The sequence below is a fragment of the Tauraco erythrolophus genome, chromosome 6 (assembly GCF_009769465.1).
Source record: "Tauraco erythrolophus isolate bTauEry1 chromosome 6, bTauEry1.pri, whole genome shotgun sequence".
In the NCBI taxonomy this organism is placed as follows: Eukaryota; Metazoa; Chordata; class Aves; order Musophagiformes; family Musophagidae; genus Tauraco; species Tauraco erythrolophus.
The window spans coordinates 6,569,148-6,586,245 of NC_141470.1; the positions used below are offsets into that span (position 1 = coordinate 6,569,148).

The 17,098-nt window shown below is 67.9% G+C and overlaps 1 protein-coding gene across 1 annotated transcript; it reads left to right on the plus strand.

Moving 5' to 3' along the window:
* The first annotated feature begins 4,282 nt into the window (after positions 1-4,282).
* On the plus strand, positions 4,283-16,217 carry ZDHHC5 (zDHHC palmitoyltransferase 5). Its single transcript, XM_086613181.1, has 11 exons — positions 4,283-4,524; positions 10,916-11,037; positions 11,474-11,631; positions 11,736-11,908; positions 12,021-12,123; positions 12,601-12,692; positions 12,798-12,930; positions 13,365-13,488; positions 14,419-14,531; positions 14,691-15,574; positions 16,052-16,217. The coding sequence occupies exons 1-11, from the start codon at positions 4,421-4,423 to the stop codon at positions 16,215-16,217; spliced, it is 2,172 nt and encodes a 723-aa protein (XP_086469307.1). The 5' UTR covers positions 4,283-4,420.
* Positions 16,218-17,098: the final 881 nt, after the last annotated feature.

Sequence of the window (17,098 nt, forward strand, 5' to 3'; positions counted from 1 at the left end):
AGGGTGCTTCGGGACCCGAGCCCTGTGCGAAGCGGGAATTAGAGCGGGACTTTCCAGGGCCTGAACCCAGGAAAAGGAGACTTGGGCTGAAAGACGGAAGGTGTCAGCAGTCCCACTTGCAAACGTCCTGAGGGAAGGAATTCAAAATGGAAGGAAGTCCCAGGAAACGGGATGAGGGGAAGAAGAAGCAGCCCCTCGTAGGAGTGGAGGGAAACCCTTGAGTCTGGGGAAGAGCGCTCTGGAGGTGGCTGAGCAGAGTGGAGCCGGGAAAATAACGGAAAGGGAGTGCTGGGATTGGGAAAAGAGGTGGAAATCCCGACGGAGATGGAAAGGGGAGTCACTCTTTCATGCTCCGTAGAGTTTGACTGGGGAGGAAGGAGTGGGGCTGAGTTGAGGGCAGGTCCAGGGCAGCTGGAAAGGAGGAGTCCCTGGGCTGGAAGCGGCAGAGGGAGAGGAGTCGGAGACAGGAGCGGAGCCCGTGCGTGCCCCGGGTGAGCGAGATGAGCTGGGGACTCCGAGCAGAGACGTCTGAGTGGCCGTTGTGGACGGGGCCCGAGTGGCCGGAGAGACAGAGGGTTTGGAAAGGAGGGAGAGGGAGAGGAGGGGTTGGCAGGCCGGAGGCAGACAGACCACGGCGCTGCAGAGGGGGATGGCCAGGGAAGGAAGCGTGTGTTTGGGAAAATCGGTGTGAACGTTGCCTGGCTCAGCGCAGCCGGTGGGAAGTCCGTGCAGATTTCGCATGCGTTTCTCTGGGATGCCCGGGTGGGTGACAGGGGCGGTTGGGGTGAGGGAGCCCGTGCAGCGGAGCCCGAAGAAAGGGAAGAAGCTTCCTGGAAGATTGCAGAGCACAGATCCGGGCACCACGCGCTGTGCTGCGCCCTTGGCCTGGGCATTCCCAGCTGCGGGAGGACGGGACCTGGTGCCCGTGGTCAGGACATGCAGGCATCCTCGCCTCGGCTCCGGTGCCCGGAGGGCGGCCGGCTGTGCCTCCCGCGCCGCTCTGCCCACGCCGTGCCGGCAGCACGGCCCTGCAGTGAGCTCCGGAGGGGCTCAGCACCGCAGGGCGCAAGGAGAGAGTCTCCGAGCTGCGGGTGGCTCCGGGAACCGGGCGGGAGGGACTCAGCAGCCTCGGGTAGGTTTGGTGGGCTGCGGAGCTGTTCCTGGGCGAAGGCTTCAGGAGCCGGGGATGGCATTTGCGTTGCCTCTCGCTCGGGTGCCGGCGTTTGGGATTTCTGCCCCGTGCAGCGCTCGTTTGGGTCGGTCGTCCCACCAGCAATTAGCCCGATTGGTACGTTCCTCGTTTGACGAGGAGCTGGCTCCGGTGCTGCCCGGTGCTCGTTCCTGTGCCAAGCAGAGGTGGCACGCGGACTGCTGTGGGGGCACGGTGTGCCGCACCGCCCCGTGGGAAGGGCTGGAGCGCCCGGATCCGTGCCCCTGTGCTCAGGTGGAAGAGCCGGGGCAGAAAGGAGCAGGAGCTGCCCGGGGGGTCACTGGGACGTTGGGGGAAGCGCTGCACTGGTGGAGGAGTGCAAGGAAAGGGGTGGGGAAGGTCTCCGGAGGAGGAATGCCATGGGAGAAAGTTTCAGTTTGGCAGGATCTGTTTGAGTTCGAGGTGTGGCTTTGTTTTCACGGCGGAGCCTTTCAAAGGACCGGGGTGTTCTGGTACAGCAGATTGCTTCTGCCGAAGCAATTCCCGGTGACGTCAGCTTCCAGCTTCCCAGTAACCTCTCCCTAGGACTGCTGTCCACCCGCGTCGCGGCAGAGCCGCTCCGAGGAGCGCTCCCCTCGCCGGGTGACGGTGTGGCAGGGCTGGTCGCCCTGCCGTGTTGGGCTCTTCCCCGAGCTGGGTCTGCTGGGGCTCGTGTCCGAGCTCGGTGTCGGATTTGGGGGGTGCAGAGCCAGGCTGGGGAACTGCTGCTCTCCGGGGAGCTCCGTGCCTGCTGGGAAAAGGAACTCGCCGCGGTGGCACGCCGCTCCCAGGTGAAAGCAGAGCTTTCGCGAGCACCGCTCCTGCCTTTCCTCCAAGTCGTAAGGGAAAAAAACCCTTGGTGTGGGAATGTGAGCTCCGTCCCCGCAAAGGCAGAGCCGCTCCGCACTGGGAGCAGTCTCTTCGTTAGTCAGCCAGGTGCCCGACGCCTCGTTTCGTGACCGAACCAATTTAATTGGAATATGTTCCCATCATTAAAGGCGCCTTTAATTCCGTGCCGCAGTTCTCCTGGCCTTCGCGCGTGTTTAGTCAGCGCTTGAGATTTCCCTGCCCGCCCCGAAGGAAAAGCCTTGGTGAGGCAGAAGAGGAGGAAGCTGGAAGGAGAAGGCGCACGGGTCATTTGTACCGGGCCCCGCGGGGCGCGGGCGGCCGCGCCGGAGCGAGGAGCGCGGTGGCGGAGCGAGGAGCGGCTGCTGCCGCAGTGGTGATCGTTGGGATACAGCCGGCGTCCGGCTTGGCCCCGTGCGGCGGCAGCCTGGCGGCTCTTCGGAGCTCGGTGCCTCCTGCTTCCCTTTCCAGACAGGTTTGGCATTCCGCGTTCTCCATGGCGCTCCCACCCGCGTCCTTGTCGTCAGCCAGGGGCGGCACGTTCCTGGGGCTGCCTCGTGGGAACCCACCTCTCCTTTGACCGGAGCGACCAGTGCCCCTCTGGTCTGGGGACTGGTGTTTTCCACGGGCCTCTCCTGTCTCCTGCCCTCCAGGGAAGGGGACGAGATTCCTGACCGTCTCTGTCTGCAGTCTCCACCCTGGCGTTAAGGCTCCGAGCTCTGATCAGCGCCTTCGCCTGCGGGAGCTGTTCCGTAGCGCCCGGGCTTGGGGTGCGACTGGTCCCTTGCCTTGTGTGGGGCTCGGCCTGGATCCCTCGGATGGTCTCCGGTGGCTCGGTTCGGGGTGGGAAGGGAGCAGGCAGGCTGCAGCCAGGCTAACCACGGCCTCCACGGGGCGGTCATCGCTCCGGTTCCGCGGACGCGGGTGTTGGGTGCTGGCCCAGGGCTGCGGCGTGGCTCTGCCGGAGCTGGGCTGGGAAGTGGGCACCTCGCTGGCTGGCACTGCCCGACGGGGTGTCAGATCTGCCGGGTACGGCTTCCGTCTTCCACCGAACCCCTGCTCCGTGTCCGGGGAGCGCCGTGTGGTTTCAGTGACTCTGTCTCTCCTCTTGCCTTGTTAATTTTGTTTATTTTTTTCCCCCTAGGTGAGGCGTGGCATACCAGATGTCGAGTTTTAACGATTTTTATGTAGTTTTTTAAAAACACGAATGGATTAACGGAGAAGAGTTTTAGCGAAGGAAGGGGAGGAAAAAATGGAGCGATTTGGAGCAAACTGAGAACTTCCCACGCGCCGCTTGGGCCATGGGTGAGACAGAGCTGCTCAGCGCCGATTCCACCACCAGTTGTCTTCCGGGGCCGTGAAAGCGTTCCCGGACAGCACCCCTCCGGGCCTCTCCGTCCGCCTGCCCTGCGCTGCTTGGAGGTGCTCACTGCAGAACGGATTTGATGAAACCCCCGTCGACTCCCAGCCACCGAGTGGGTGCTCAGCCTGTGGAAAGGCCGGGGGCAGCGGGAGAAAGGAGCAAGTAGGAAGAGGACGGAAAGGCGCGACCCGCTGGCCCTTCCCCTCCCGCCCCCCTCGCCGAGGAAGGATTTGCGGCTCGACCTCGCGCCAGCTGTTCCCCGGCTTTAACGGCCAAGGGAGAAATAAATAAAATTAAACGGCCACCACCGGGCAGCCGGTCCCAGATCCTGGTGGCATCAGGGAGAGTGTTTCCGTGACCCCCTGCAGCGAGGGGCAGAAGCCGGGCGGATTGGTCGTGAGACGACCCCCTCCTCCTCCTGGGCAGTGACCGGAGGGGCTGCGGCGTATCCGAGGGCGGATTAAAAAGGAGAAGTGGCTTTCGTGAGACTCCTGGGGTGGCTGTTTTGCAGGAAGTTGACCGGCACCTCACTCTTCCCGGGGTGCCCGCTGTCTGGGAAGGTGTGCCCGACTCCACGTCGTGCTCGTCCCCGTGCCCCAGCCCAGAGGCTTCCCTCCCCTCGGAGCCCGGTGGCCGCTGTCAGCCCTGTGGGCACCTGCTTTTGGCGGGCAGCTGCCCGGCGGAGGGACGCTGGTCAGGGCTCTCGGCATTCCAGCCCCAGCGGCTGTTTTAAGTCCAAATCCCGTTCTCCGTTCTGAACTTTTCATGTTTTTAAACCGTCCCTGCACCCGCGAGCTCGTGCGGGGCAGAGCGTAGCGTGGACTCCTCTCCTGGGCCTCGCGCTCCGGAGGCTGCTGTGGACTTCTCCGGACTGTCCGCTCCGCTCAGAGCTCGCCCCGGGAGCAGGCGCGGGGCCGGGCAGCGCTGCGCCCCCGTCCCTCTCCCCTCCCCTTCTCGTCTCGCCCCGACTCCCGCTGGGCCTGGGCTATGCTGCGGGGCGGACCCCCCACCACAGCTCCAACATGCCAGCGGGATCCGGAAAGAGGTTCAAACCCAGCAAGTACGTCCCGGTCTCAGCTGCTGCCATCTTCCTAGTGGGAGCCACCACCCTCTTCTTTGCCTTCACGTGAGTGCCAGCTGCTCAGCCCGGGAGCGGGGAGGGCGAGGGGAGGCCTGGGGCACTCGGCCCCCTCCCCATGGGGGGCGTCTGGCGGAGGAGCTGTGCCCTTTAGCTGGCCCGAGGGGGAGTATTGTGCTCTGGGTGCTAAAGGATGGGTGACGGAGTGTCCCTGCGGTCCGTCAGAGCTGTTCAGCCTCAGCTGCACCCGTTTCCCTCGGTTTTCCCACGAGGAGAGCCGGAGGGAGTGGGACACAGTGGGTCCCAGTGGGGCACGGTTGGTCCCAGTGGGGCGTGGTGGGTCCCAGCACGGCACGTCGCCACCGCTCGGCTCCGGTTCCCGGCAGCTGCCCCTCTCCTGCCTTCCCTTCGGGCGTTGGCACCACTCTCTCTCGTCTCCAGCGACTCTCTGGTGAATCAGCCGGGCTGGGAATTGGTTTGTGACCTGCAGGTGGGAATCGGCGTTGGTAATTTCCGCCTTTGGAGCTGAGCGAAGCGATTCGGTGGACCGAGGCGGACTCTGTGCTATTTTTAGAGTTTCATAGCCGACTGGTGAGCCACAAAGGAAAGTTCAAGGAGAAGTACTCTGACCCCACGTGGATGTGGCTGCCGGTCATGTCAGCCGAGGAAACGAGGGTTCGGTGTCTCTGGAGAGGACCCGAGGGAGGTGGCGTGCCGGGGGTCCCTGGGGCCTGCGGCGGGCGGCTGTGTTGGCCTTGGAGCCGGTGGGGAGAAGCTGGGGTGTAGAATCACCGGTGACTGGCGGGGAGGCAGGACCTCGGGGTGCTGTGCCGGTGCCGAGCCCTGGGCACGGAGCTACCTGCGCTCCCCGGGCTGGAGCTGAGGCACACGAGTGCCGGGCAAGCGGGACGGGCTATGGGATCCTGCTGCGTGTCCCTGGGGTCGGGGTCTGGGGACGATATTTTGGGGGGACAGCAGAGCTCTGTACATGGGACAGGTGTCCCTTTGTGCTCACGCCTTGGAGGGCTCCATGGGGTCTCCATGCAGAGGGTTTGGGATCTGGAGTCTGGAGATGTGCCGGCCGCTGGCGCGGGGTGCAGGCAGCCGCTGGCCCGGGCAGAGACGAGGAGGATGGGGGGCGAGTGCTGCCTGCGGCCCCTCCATCCTCCCTCCATCCTCCTCCTCTCCATCGGTCACTCCTGCCCCAGCACTGCGGCGGGCAGCTGGCGGCCTCAGCGGGCGCACTCTGCCCGTCCAGCCCTCGCCGGGGCGGCAGGAGACGAGCCCGGTGCCCTCGTTCCTCCCTCCTTCACTCACTCCTCTTCGCTGCCAGCTGCTCCTGGCAGCTCCTGGCTGGGTGCAGAGGGAGGTGGACCCCCTGCTCCGGGGGAGCCTCTCCCACTCCCTGGGATGTCCTCTTGCGGGGCACCTTTCCTTGTGCCCGGTGAGAGCTGTCCCTGCGGAGGGGTTTCACGGCCGGGCTGGGCCGGGGGGCTCAGCTGGAGCCGGGGCAGGTCACCGCAGCTTCACCGCCTGGCGCCCAGCGGGCGATGCAGGGGTAACCTGACGACAAAGGACGGAGCGGGTTTGGCTTGCGCCTCGCAGCGACGGGCGGCAGCTGGCCGTGTCGCTCAGCAGCGGGCAGCGGTGCCCCCGCCGTGACGCCCAGCCTCTGCCGGGCCGCGCTGCCGGCGCGAGGCCGGAGGTTTTGGCTGCTCCGGACTGTCAGACACGCGCGGGAAGTGTCTGACCGCGCTGCCGCTTCGGGGGGACCAAGGGGCAGAGGAGGGAGCGGGCACCATCCTCTGAGCCGCCGTGCGTGGCACGCCGTGGCTCGAGGGGACTGCTGTGTTGTGGTGCGCTGCGCGTTTTGGGGAGGGGGGGACCGGTGGGGCGGCCCTGTGCCCCCCGGCCCTCGTCGCCGCGCCGAGCCGGCAGTGCCGAGCCGTGAGCTATGGCAGCAGCTGCGTATCAGCGAGCAGCGCGGTGCGAGGCATCGCCGGGAGCAGGCGCCGGTGCCGCGGAGCAGGTTTGTCCGGAACAGGAGCACCTGGGCAGGGTCGCTGCGATTGCAGGTCAGCGGGTGTTATTTAACCTACTTGAACACATGGCACTAAATCCCTGGCAGAGTGGCGCGCTCGCGTGGGCCATTCGGCAGGGAGGGGAGCGCGTGGCTGCCCGGCGCTGCCGGAGCGGGATGGAAGGGATGCATAGGATGGCACGAGGTTCGCCTCCTGCCTGGGAACGGGGGGTTGGCATCCAGGAGGTCACAGTGCCCCTCGTCCCTGCCCAGCGCAGTGGTGGCAGACTGCACCTGGCCCGGCTCGGTGCCGCCCGAGGCGGAAGCAGGGCCCTTCGGCAGCGCAGCGTGCCGGCTGTGCTTGCTGCCGGCCCGGACCCCGTACTCCGAGGGGTGCAATGGGGCTGGGGGGGCTCTGGGACACGTCCTGCAGGGCCCCCCTGGCAGGCAGCTGCCGGGGCTGGGCACGGCTCTCTCGAAAGGCTCTGGTTGTCTGATTTCCAGCGTGTCTGCCCGCCAGACGCCTTTCGGCCCATCCATGCTGGCCCCGGGTTTGGATCTCTGGGCCAAGGGCTCTGTTTAATTGATTATTTAATTAGGAGACGCTGCAGAACACGCGGCGGCTGAAGTGAGCTGCGGGTGACCGTGCTGGTGGGAGCGGGCGGTGGGAAGGGGGGCTGTTGCCGTGCTCCGGCGGGAAGGAGCGGGGGTCTCTGACTGGCAGGCGCTGCTTTAGGACTGAATTTCCCCCTCGGGGTCGGTTTGTTCCTGCATCTCCCCCTTGGCCTGTGCTGCTCCGGCCCCTCGTCAGCCGGTGCTCAGCCCCGCTTCCCTCCGCAGGCAGCTCCGAGCTGCCGGTGGCCGGGGCTCCCTGGGCACCCTGCCGTCACTCGGCCCTTCCCGCTGTTCCCCTTGGCCCTGGCTCGTGGCCGTGGCTCCGCATGGCTGCTGTGGCTGTACGAAAGCCGGCAAAGCGTGAGCTGTTTCTGGCAATTCGGTGAATCCATTGGTAAAACCTCTGAGCCCGAGTTTCCATCCGCTCCGCGCAGCCGGGGAGGCCGCGAGGGACCTGCACCCATTCGGGACAGCAGCTCTCGCCTCTGCCAGTGGCGGCGGAGGAGAGCGGAAAGAGAGGCGTGAGGATGGCGATGCCAGGTAGGACGCTGCCGTCCCCGGAGCCAGCGTACGCAGCGGCACGCGCTCCTCCTTGGACCCAAACTGGCATAGCGGGGGCTGTGTTGGGGGAGAGGCCGCCGGAGCGGGTCGGCGAGGTGAGCCGGGCCTGGCACGGCGGTGGGTCGGAGTCTGGGGGCACGGGCAGCTTTCTTTGGGACAGGGCAGGGGCCGGTGGCTGCGAGCCTGCGGAGTGCAGGAGCCGGGCTGGGGAGCGCCGGGCTGCTGCCGGCGTGACCGGTGGCGAAGAGCCCGTCTCAGATCCAGGTGTGACTCAGTTTCCCGGGGTTCCCTCTGATGTGCTGCCAGAGACAAGTCTCGACAGCTCCCCCGGTGCTGGGCGCGCGTTGCATCCCAGTCCGGACTGGACGGGGAGCCCAGCGAGTTCTGCGGGAGCCGCATGGCCGCCATGGCGAGTGCCTCCCCGCTCCTGCCCCGCGGCGCTGCAGCCCGCACTCCCGGCTGCTCCCGGGGCTGGGGCTGGGGCCCTGCGCTCCGTCTGGGAGAGCAACAGGCGGAAGGTGTCGGTGCTGCTGGTGACGAGGCCTCCCCTGGGAGTCGGCGGCCGCCGTCGCTCCCTGTGCCACAGGGAGCGTGTTCCCTCCCGCGGGGTGGGCTGGCTCAGGGGGGTGACCCCCTGCGTGTGAGGCCACGGGCACCAGCGGGCGGTTTGGTTCGAGTGCCGTGTGGTCCGTGTATGGTGAGGATTCCTGGGCGAGGGGAGCTGGAGCTGGGAGGGTGGCAGGCAGCGGGCACCGTGCTTCGGAGTGCCAGGGTGGAGACCCCCTGGCGCAGTGCTGTGACCCGCTGGTCGCCCTGTTCCAGCTGTGTCCCGCTCGGTGCCGCGATGTCGCTGCCTGCGGTTCTCCCATAGCCGAGGGCTCGGGTGGTCTCAACCCTGGGGACCTGCTGGCCACTGTGCTGCCCCCAGAGCTGGGCTGCTCCCTCCTGGGAAGGGCTTGGTTCCCTGGGCACCGTAGGAGGCTATGGGATGTGCATTCCCTTCCCCTGGCAGCCAGTCCTTCCCTCTGCCTGCCCCAGAGCTTTCCCGCCGTGCCAGCCTTCGCCGAGGCTGCAGCCTCGCCAGGGTCTGTCTCTCGAGGATCCGGGCTGCGTTTGGCTCAGCCTCGCCGTTGGCATTTCCCTGTGCGGGGCAGCTGGCATGCGGTGGGGCTCCTGGCTCCCTCCAGCCCTTTCCAACAAGACTTGGACTGGGATTTCCCTTCCTGGAGAGAGGAGCTCCTTGCTCGGGGGTTCTGGAAGGGCTTTGCTGCGACCGCTCCAACCACTTGAGGGTCTCTTGCCGGTGCTGTTCCGGTGGGGGCCGGGTGCTGGAGGTGGGTGGGACCAGCCCTCTCCACGGGCGCAGTGTGCCCGTCGGAGGGGCAGGGGCGGCTGGGCTGGGTGTGAGCTCCCCGCTCCTGGTGTGGCTTCCAGCAGGTCCTGGCAATGCTGGTCGTGCTGGGCTAGCCAGGCTCGGCACGGCTGGCATGTTCTTCCCTTGCCCAGGTCTCAGCCTCGCAATCTCACGTACGTCCTGTGCCTCTCCGGAGCTGCTCCCCGAGGGTTTCGGGGCGCAGGATGGAGGGGGCTCCTCCTCGCCAGCCCATCCCAGCTGCGCTGGTGCCTCCCACTCTGCGGGCAATCCGCCTGGCCGGCTCCCGGAGGAGACGGCAGGGCCGGCATGGCAGGTGCCGCGCGGTTTGTGGAGGAGCCGCTCCCCACCCCGGAGGAGAGCCTGGGGTGAAACTCCGGGAGATGCCGTCCCAGATACGTGGAGCTGGGGAGGCATCGCCCGCGGTGCCCGGGAGGGCCGGGCTCCCACCCGGCGAGGTGCCCGGGGGATCCTAGGGTGGGGAGGAACGGGGGTGTCCAAGAGCTTTTGGAGAAGACACTTGGCAGGTGTGGCCCTGGTCTGGTGGGGAGAGGAGGAGGAGGAGGAGGAGGAGGAGTGTGCTGGGTGGCAGCAGGGCTCAGCCCTCGCTCTGCTGCCCAGACGAGGACTGCCTTGTCCTTGGCTGGCAGAGGGCAGGTCCCGCTGCGGCGTCCCACCCTCCGCAGGAGCATGGAGCCGTGCCCAGTGCCTGGGTGTGCCCTGCCCGCCTCTCCCTCCTCCGCTGCCGGGTGGGTGCCAAGGCAGGTGTGCCCGTTCCTCCAGCCTGGACCCGTCTTCTGTCCTGCCCGCCCCTTGCCTGGAGGCAGCACCCTGCCTGGCACCGTCCCCATCCCCTCATGCCCTGTCCCGTGTGGGACGGTGCCCCCAGCTCGGGGCCCTGCCAGCCCCCAGCTGGGCTGGACTGGGGGCAGAGCCCTGCACCAAGGGCTCGTTCCTGGTCGGAGCCTGACTGGGGCTGCCAGGGTGGCTGTGCCAGGGATGGGGGCTGCCTGGCCAGTGGTGGGACCTGTCCTCTGGCCGAGCCACCGCGGGCGGTGGCGGAGGGGGGTCCGGGACCAGTGGCTGCCCCCTCACCTCTACCTGCTTGGGGGCCGCAGGGGATTACGGCGCCGGCACCATATGTCGCGCCGTGCCCCGCGCCCGCCCCCTCTCTGCTCCCGCTGCCGAAATCCTCCTGCGCTTATCGCTGCGGGGGGACGCGAGGGACAGATGCTGCCCCAGATCCGTGGGATTAAGCTCCCCGCAGCAAAGCAGATTAGGGGATTACGCCGGCGCCTCTCAGGGGGAAGCCCGCTGTCCTCGGCCCGTGCCCGCCCGGTGCAGGGGGATGGCGGTGATTCCCTCGCCGTGCTCCTGTGGAGGAGCCGGGACAGGCCGGCACAGCGATGGGTCCCCGTGTGCCGCCAGAGTTGGCTCCGGTCCAGTGGCAGCTCAAGGGTGTGAGGAGCAGGAGCAGCTCTGGAGGCACTGGAGCTGCTGCTGGTTTTGTGTCCCCTGGCGGGGTCCCCTCTGCCCCCCCATGGGCGCTGGGCCAGGCTGGCTGGGGAGCAGCTCCAGTTTGGGTGTGGAGGGCACTGGGGGAGAGCGAAGGGATGAGCCGCCACAGGGAACCTCCGCAGCTGCCCGCCAGGGAGGGAGCCTGGAAATACCGCCCAGGAGTGGGGAGCGGGCATGGCAGGAATGGGCCGTGGGGCTCCAGTGGGTGGTGAGCGCCTGCTCAGCCTGGGGGCACTGCCAGAGCCTGGTGGCTGGCAGGAGCAGGGCCGGGGGCACACGAGGGGCAGCGGGAAGCGCCGGAGGGGCGACCCATGGGCCAGCGCCCGGGCGTCTCACTGCTTCTGTGCCCACAGGTGCCCGGGGCTCAGCCTGTACATCTCCCCAGTCATTCCTGCCTACAATGCCGTCGTCTTCCTCTTCGTGCTGGCCAACTTCAGCATGGCCACCTTCATGGACCCCGGCATATTCCCCCGAGGTGAGTCCGGCGCTGCCCGCGGAGCGTCCTGGCTGGAGCCATCCTGCCCTTCCTCCGAGGCAGCGGGGATTCCTGATCCCAAAAGCCTCGAGGGAAGCCCCCCTCGCCCTGCCCTGCCCGGGTGGGATCGAGTGGCGATGCACTGCGGGAACAGCAGCTCCGGGCGCGATGTCCAGCCACGGGGCCAGGTGGAAGCAGCGGTGTAAATCCGGGCACCCCGCATTGGGCAGCTGGGCAGCGAGTGGGCATCGGGGCTGCGGGGCAGAGCCTAGGGAGTGCCCCCCTGCCTCCCCCTGTACCTGGGGGTCCCTGTGCCGGGCGGGATGGGCCTGGGGACAGGAGGGCGATGCCGGGCACCACTGGCTCGGGGGGGCCGGGGGCTGGCTGGGCCGTTCCCCCCGCCCTGACGCGTGGCTCTGCCGGGTTCCCCCGTCAGCCGAGGAGGACGAGGACAAGGAGGACGACTTCCGAGCTCCGCTCTACAAGACGGTGGAGATCAAGGGCATCCAGGTGCGCATGAAGTGGTGCGCGACCTGCCGCTTCTATCGGCCGCCACGCTGCTCCCACTGCAGCGTCTGCGACAACTGCGTGGAGGTGAGTGTCGGCCGCGTCTCGCTGCCCCCGGCTTCCACGCGGAGGCTGGCACGTGGTTCCCGCCGGTGGCCCGGCCCCTCACCAGGTCTGCTCCCCGCCAACAGGAGTTTGACCATCACTGCCCCTGGGTCAACAACTGCATCGGGCGGCGCAACTACCGCTACTTCTTCCTCTTCTTGCTGTCGCTCACCACGCACATCATGGGCGTCTTCGGCTTCGGCCTCCTCTACGTCCTCTACCAGGTGGAGGAGCTCTCCGGCGTCCGCATGGCAGTCACGTATCCTCTGCCAGGCTGTGGGAGCGGGGCCGGGGCGGGCGGGCACTGGTGGGGCTGGGGGCGGCGTGCCACGGCACGGGGCTGAGGCTCTTCCTTAACCAGCTGCCGACAGCATGGTGGTGATGTGCGTGGCCGGCTTGTTCTTCATTCCCGTCGCTGGCCTGACGGGCTTCCATGTGGTGCTTGTGGCGAGGGGCCGTACTACCAACGAACAGGTACGCCATGGGGCTGCCCACCTCTGTCGGGGCGCGTCTGGATACGTTTTGGGGGGTCCCTGGGATGAGATGCAGATGGACGGGCTGGATTGAGGCCACGGAGCGGGCTGGGGGCTGGAGCACGAGGTGTCTGTGCGGGGAGGCTGAGGGCACCTCATCTGTCCAGCCCAGAGACGGGGGATCTGCTGCGGCTGTTGGGGGGGCTGTGGAGAGGATGGAGCCAGGCAAGAGGCGATGGGCCTGACTTGGAACAGGGCAGCTTCCAGTTAGACGCTGGGGAAGGGCGTTTCCCCTTCCAGGGGAGTTCAGCACTGGAACAGGGACCTGGAAAAGGGGGAGGATCTCCAAGCACCTTTGTCCTTGGAGACTGTCATGAGAGATCTGTGCAAACGCTGGGCACCCGGACCCGCCTGCTGGAGCGGAGACCTGCCGAGGTCCCCGCCGCCCCGGTGCGCTGCGACGCTCCTCGTCCCGCAGGTGACGGGCAAGTTCCGTGGTGGCGTCAACCCCTTCACCAACGGGTGCTGCAAGAACGTCAGCCGGGTGCTCTGCAGCTCCCCAGCCCCCAGGTGAGCCCAGCGCAGCACGGCCATGCCCCTCCTGCCCCATGGCCCCGGGACGACTGCCCTGTCCCCGGCTCCAGGCCCCGACCTCCCTCCTGCCCCTCTCCCCAGGTACCTGGGGCGCCCGAGGGCTGAGCAGACGGTGCTGGTGAGACCCCCCTTCCTGCGGCCCGACGTGTCGGACGGTCAGATCACTGTCAAGATCATGGACAACGGTATCCAGACAGAACTGAAGAGGACGAAGGTGAGGAAGGCGGGGGTTAGCGGTCCCTGCGTTGGGGCCCTCCATGGAGCCCGGGGGCGCAAGCCCACATCCGTGAGTAAAGAACCGAATGAGCCTGGTCACATTCCCCATCCCGCTCCCTGTCATGTTGTTCCGTGTCCCCGCGGGACGGGCACCACGTCCCTCCCATGTGGCAGCGACCACATGAGGCATCACACCCTCCCTCGCCCTTCCCCGCCCTGTCCTTCCCCCTCGCCGCTCCCTGTGGATGTCCCACCGTCCCAGCACGTCCCAGCACTGCGGCACCTGCCCGGCCGCCTTCGGGCGTGCAGCACGCCGGATGTCCCGGGAGGCAGCCAGAGCCCCTGCGTGCCACTGCCCGCTCCCTGCCCGCCCCGGGGAGGGCTGAGGCCTCGGCACCCCCGTGATGGTCCCTCTGCGCTTTGTCTCTGCAGTCCAAGGGAAGCCTGGAGGTGACGGAGAGCCAGTCCGCTGACGCCGAGCCGCCACCCCCTCCTAAGCCAGACCTCAGCCGCTACACGGGCCTGAGGACACACTTAACCCTGGCCACCAACGAGGGTAAGGAGGGAGTGCAGGGTCCCGGGCAGCCCCTGGGAGGGCAGCCCAGGGCTGCGCCAGGCAGCCCAGGAGCCAGGGCCGTAGGTGGAACAAGCTGCAGGGCAGACCCGGAGCACGTTGGCACTGCCGCGTTGCGGAGCGGGGCGCGCCGGCGTATCTGGGCTGGTAGATGTGGCCCCTTGCACTTGGAGAAGCCCGCGGGACGCTCGCAGCCAGCCCTGCGCCGTCGCAGAGGAGCTGGAGGCCGAGCCAAGCTGGCACGGTGCTCGTCCAGAGGCGCCGGGCGCTGCGCCGGGCGGGCGTGCAGGCTGCCGCGCCGCAGGTGGGCGCAGGAGTGTCGCCTGGACGGAGGAGGCGAAGGAGTGGCGGGCCCGGCTCGGCGGCACGGAGCACGTCTGCGGCAGCTGCGTGACTTGCTCTCCCCGCTTGCCCCAGCACCGGCGAAGCAGCGCTCGGAGCTGCCTGCGCCGGCTTGGCACGAGAGGTGGGATGTGAGGGGCAGAGCGTGGAAGGAGACGCTTTCCGCAGTGCCGGAGGCCTCTGCAGCTCTCCCCGTCTGCCCCAGCTGGGGCATAGCTCTGCCCGGCACCGCTGTCTTTATCTGTGGGGTGACCGGCCAGCAGCTCCGCGGGGTGCCCGGGCACCCCCTGACATCTCCCTGCAAGGCACGACCCACCGACCCCAGGTGGCAGTGCCAGCCTCAAGCACGTTGCCATGGGGACACGTTTTCTGTCCTGCTCCGTTCCACCCGCCCCCGTGCACCTCTCCTCCAGCCCATCCCTCTCTCCTCCTCCCCGGTCTGTCCGCCCCAGGCTCAGAGCCGGTTCTGGGGGAGGGAGGGCCGGGCTGCGTGCCACGTTCCGTGCCCCACGCAGCCCCGGGGACCCGCCACGCGTCTCTCTCAGTGACTCTCTCCTGCCCTGCCCGCAGACAGCAGCCTGCTAGGCAAGGACAGCCCCCCGACGCCCACCATGTACAAGTACCGGCCCGGCTACAGCAGCAGCAGCAGCTCAGCAGCCCTGCCCCACTCCACCAGTGCCAAGGTAAGGCTGTGCCCGCCGGCCTGCGGCTGGGCGAGGGGGGAACGCGGCCCCGAGGGGCTGCTGCCGCCTTCATGGCGGGGGGAGAGTTTGGGGCGGGTGCTGGGGAGCCCTGTGGGAGCCCCATCTTTCCGCGGGTGACTGCCGCGTGTGTGCCCGCAGCTGAGCCGCGTGAACAGCCTGAAGGAGCCCAACTCCATCTGCGAGAGCGGCCGCAAGCCCGGCTACCGCTCGGAGCCCAGCCTGGAGCCCGACAGCTTCCGCTCGCCCACCTTCGGCAAGAGCTTCCACTTTGACCCGCTCTCCAGCGGCTCCCGGTCCTCCAGCCTCAAGTCAGCCCAGGGCACGGGCTTCGAGATGGGCCACCTGCAGTCCATCCGCTCCGAGGGCACCACCTCCACCTCCTACAAGAGCCTGGTGAACCAGACGCGCAACGGCAGCCTGTCCTACGACAGCCTGCTGACGCCCTCCGACAGCCCCGACTTCGAGTCGGTGCAGGCGGGCCCGGAGCCCGACGCGCCGGTGGGCTACACCTCGCCCTTCCTCTCCGCCCGCATCGCCCAGCAGCGGGAGAGCGACCTGCACGGCCGCTTCGCCGGCGCCGTCTCCCCCAAGCACGCGCCGCCCCGCGAGCCCTCGCCCGTGCGCTACGACAACCTCTCCCGCCACATCGTGGCCTCCATCCAGGAGCGGGAGAAGCTGCTGCAGCAGCCGCCGCCGCCGCCGGGCCGGGAGGAGGACGCGGGGCTGGCGGACTCGGGCATCCAGTCGACGCCGGGCTCCAGCAACGCCCCCCGCACCAGCTCTTCCTCGGACGATTCGAAGCGCTCGCCCCTGGGCAAGAACCCGCTCACCCGCCCGGCGCCGCCGCGCTTCGGCAAACCCGAGCCCGCCGCCGCGCTGCGGGTGCGCTCCCTGGGCTCCCCCGACCCGCCCGCCGCCCCCCACCTCGGCAAGTCCCTGTCCTACAGCAGTCAAAAACCAGCGTCTCAGGCCGGCGGCGCCGAGGCGGAGGAGGTGGCCTTGCAGCCCTTGCTGGCACCCAAGTAAGTAGTAGGGGCACCGGCGCCTGGCGCACGGAGCGCTCTGCGGCCCTGCGGAGTGGGGGGTTCCTTGCCCCGGTGCCTGGCCGGGTGCCCCGAAGGGAGCCGGGGGCATGTCGCACCCACCCCCCCTCCCTCCCTGCCTGGCACGTTCCCCGCCCTGCCCAGTGCCCCCTGCGGCCCTCTGCCCCTCGCCGGGGAGCGATGCTGCGTGTAGCCTGGGAAGGGCGAGGGAAAACCTCCTCCTCCTCCACCCAGAACAGAGCTGGTGCCCCCCGCACACCCCCCCCCACGGGCCTCTCGGGGGGGCTGGAGCAGCATGTGGGTGCCAGGGGTGCCCAGGGAGGGCAGGGAGGGCTGCGCTGGGTGCCAGGGTCCCTCCCAGCGGTGACCTGTCCCCCCCCACCCCGCGCCCTCCCCGCAGTGCCCCACGCCCTGCCCCTCCTCATGCCCCATGTCCACCCTTCCTTCCCTCCCCAGGGACGAGGTGCAGCTGCGGACAGCCTACAGCAAGTCCAACGGGCAGCCCAAGAGCCTGGGCTCGGCGCCCCCGGGCACGGGGCAGGTGCCCCTCAGCAGCCCCACCCGCACAGGAGTCAAGAAGGTGTCCGGTGTGGGGGGCACCACCTACGAGATCTCGGTATGAGGGGGCAGAGCTGCTCACCCCCACCTCCTCCCGCCGCCCCGGAGGGACGTTGTGCGGCCGGACGCTCTGCGGACTCCAGGGAGAGCCGGGCCGGGGGGAGCCAGGCCAGCAGCTCCCACTGCTTTTCTCTTTCTGCACCCCTGCCCGGGACTCGGGGGGCCGACGTGCCCGAGCGGGGCGGTTCTTCCTCTGCCCGCCGAGGACTGCCGCCGGCAGCTGGCACAGCTGGCACAGGGGGGCCACGTCCTGCAGCCCCTCGGCGGGGCCGGCCGCTCGTGGGCCTTGTGCAATCGCTCGCTCGCCTGGCGTGGTAGGAATGGATTGTTTTTAAACCAGAATACTTTTTTTTATTATTATTGTTACGGATTCTATTTTTTTTCTCTTTCTGAGTTACCAGGTGTGTGTATATATAAATATCTATATATATAAATATAAATATTAAAAAAAAAAGAGAAGCAGAAATTATATATCTTACCCAGAGAGAGGAAGAAACTACCCGTTCCCTGCCCAGGGCCTGGCCCCCACCTCGGCCCCCTCCCCAAAGGAGGGACGTGGGGCCAGATCCGCTGCCTGCCTGCATGGGACAAGCCAGGGCAGGTGCCCGGTGCCACTCTCCCAGCCGGAGCCGGGCAGCGGGTGCCCCGCCGGGGTGCCCTGGCCCCCACCCAGCCACGGCAAAGGCCGAGGGGCTCCCAGCCGAGGATGCTGCTCCGCCAGCGAAGCCGCCAGCCATCCCGCCCGGGGCAGCCCCCTCCCCAAAGCCAGCTGCGAGCTGGTGCCCGTGGGTGCTGCCCGGCGTGGAGGAACACTTGTGGGCTCCAGCCTGCGGATTTTTTGCTTTTTTTTTTTTCATGTTTACCTGGGGTTTGTGTTGGTTGGGC

Coding starts and splice junctions, on each gene's coding strand:
- ZDHHC5 (XM_086613181.1), top strand. CDS start 4,421: ATGCCAGCGGGATCCGGAAAGAGGTTCAAACCCAGCAAGTACGTCCCG. Junction 4,525..10,915: donor ACCCTCTTCTTTGCCTTCAC/GTGAGTGCCAGC, acceptor CTGTGCCCACAG/GTGCCCGGGGCTCAGCCTGT. Junction 15,575..16,051: donor CAGCCCTTGCTGGCACCCAA/GTAAGTAGTAGG, acceptor TTCCCTCCCCAG/GGACGAGGTGCAGCTGCGGA.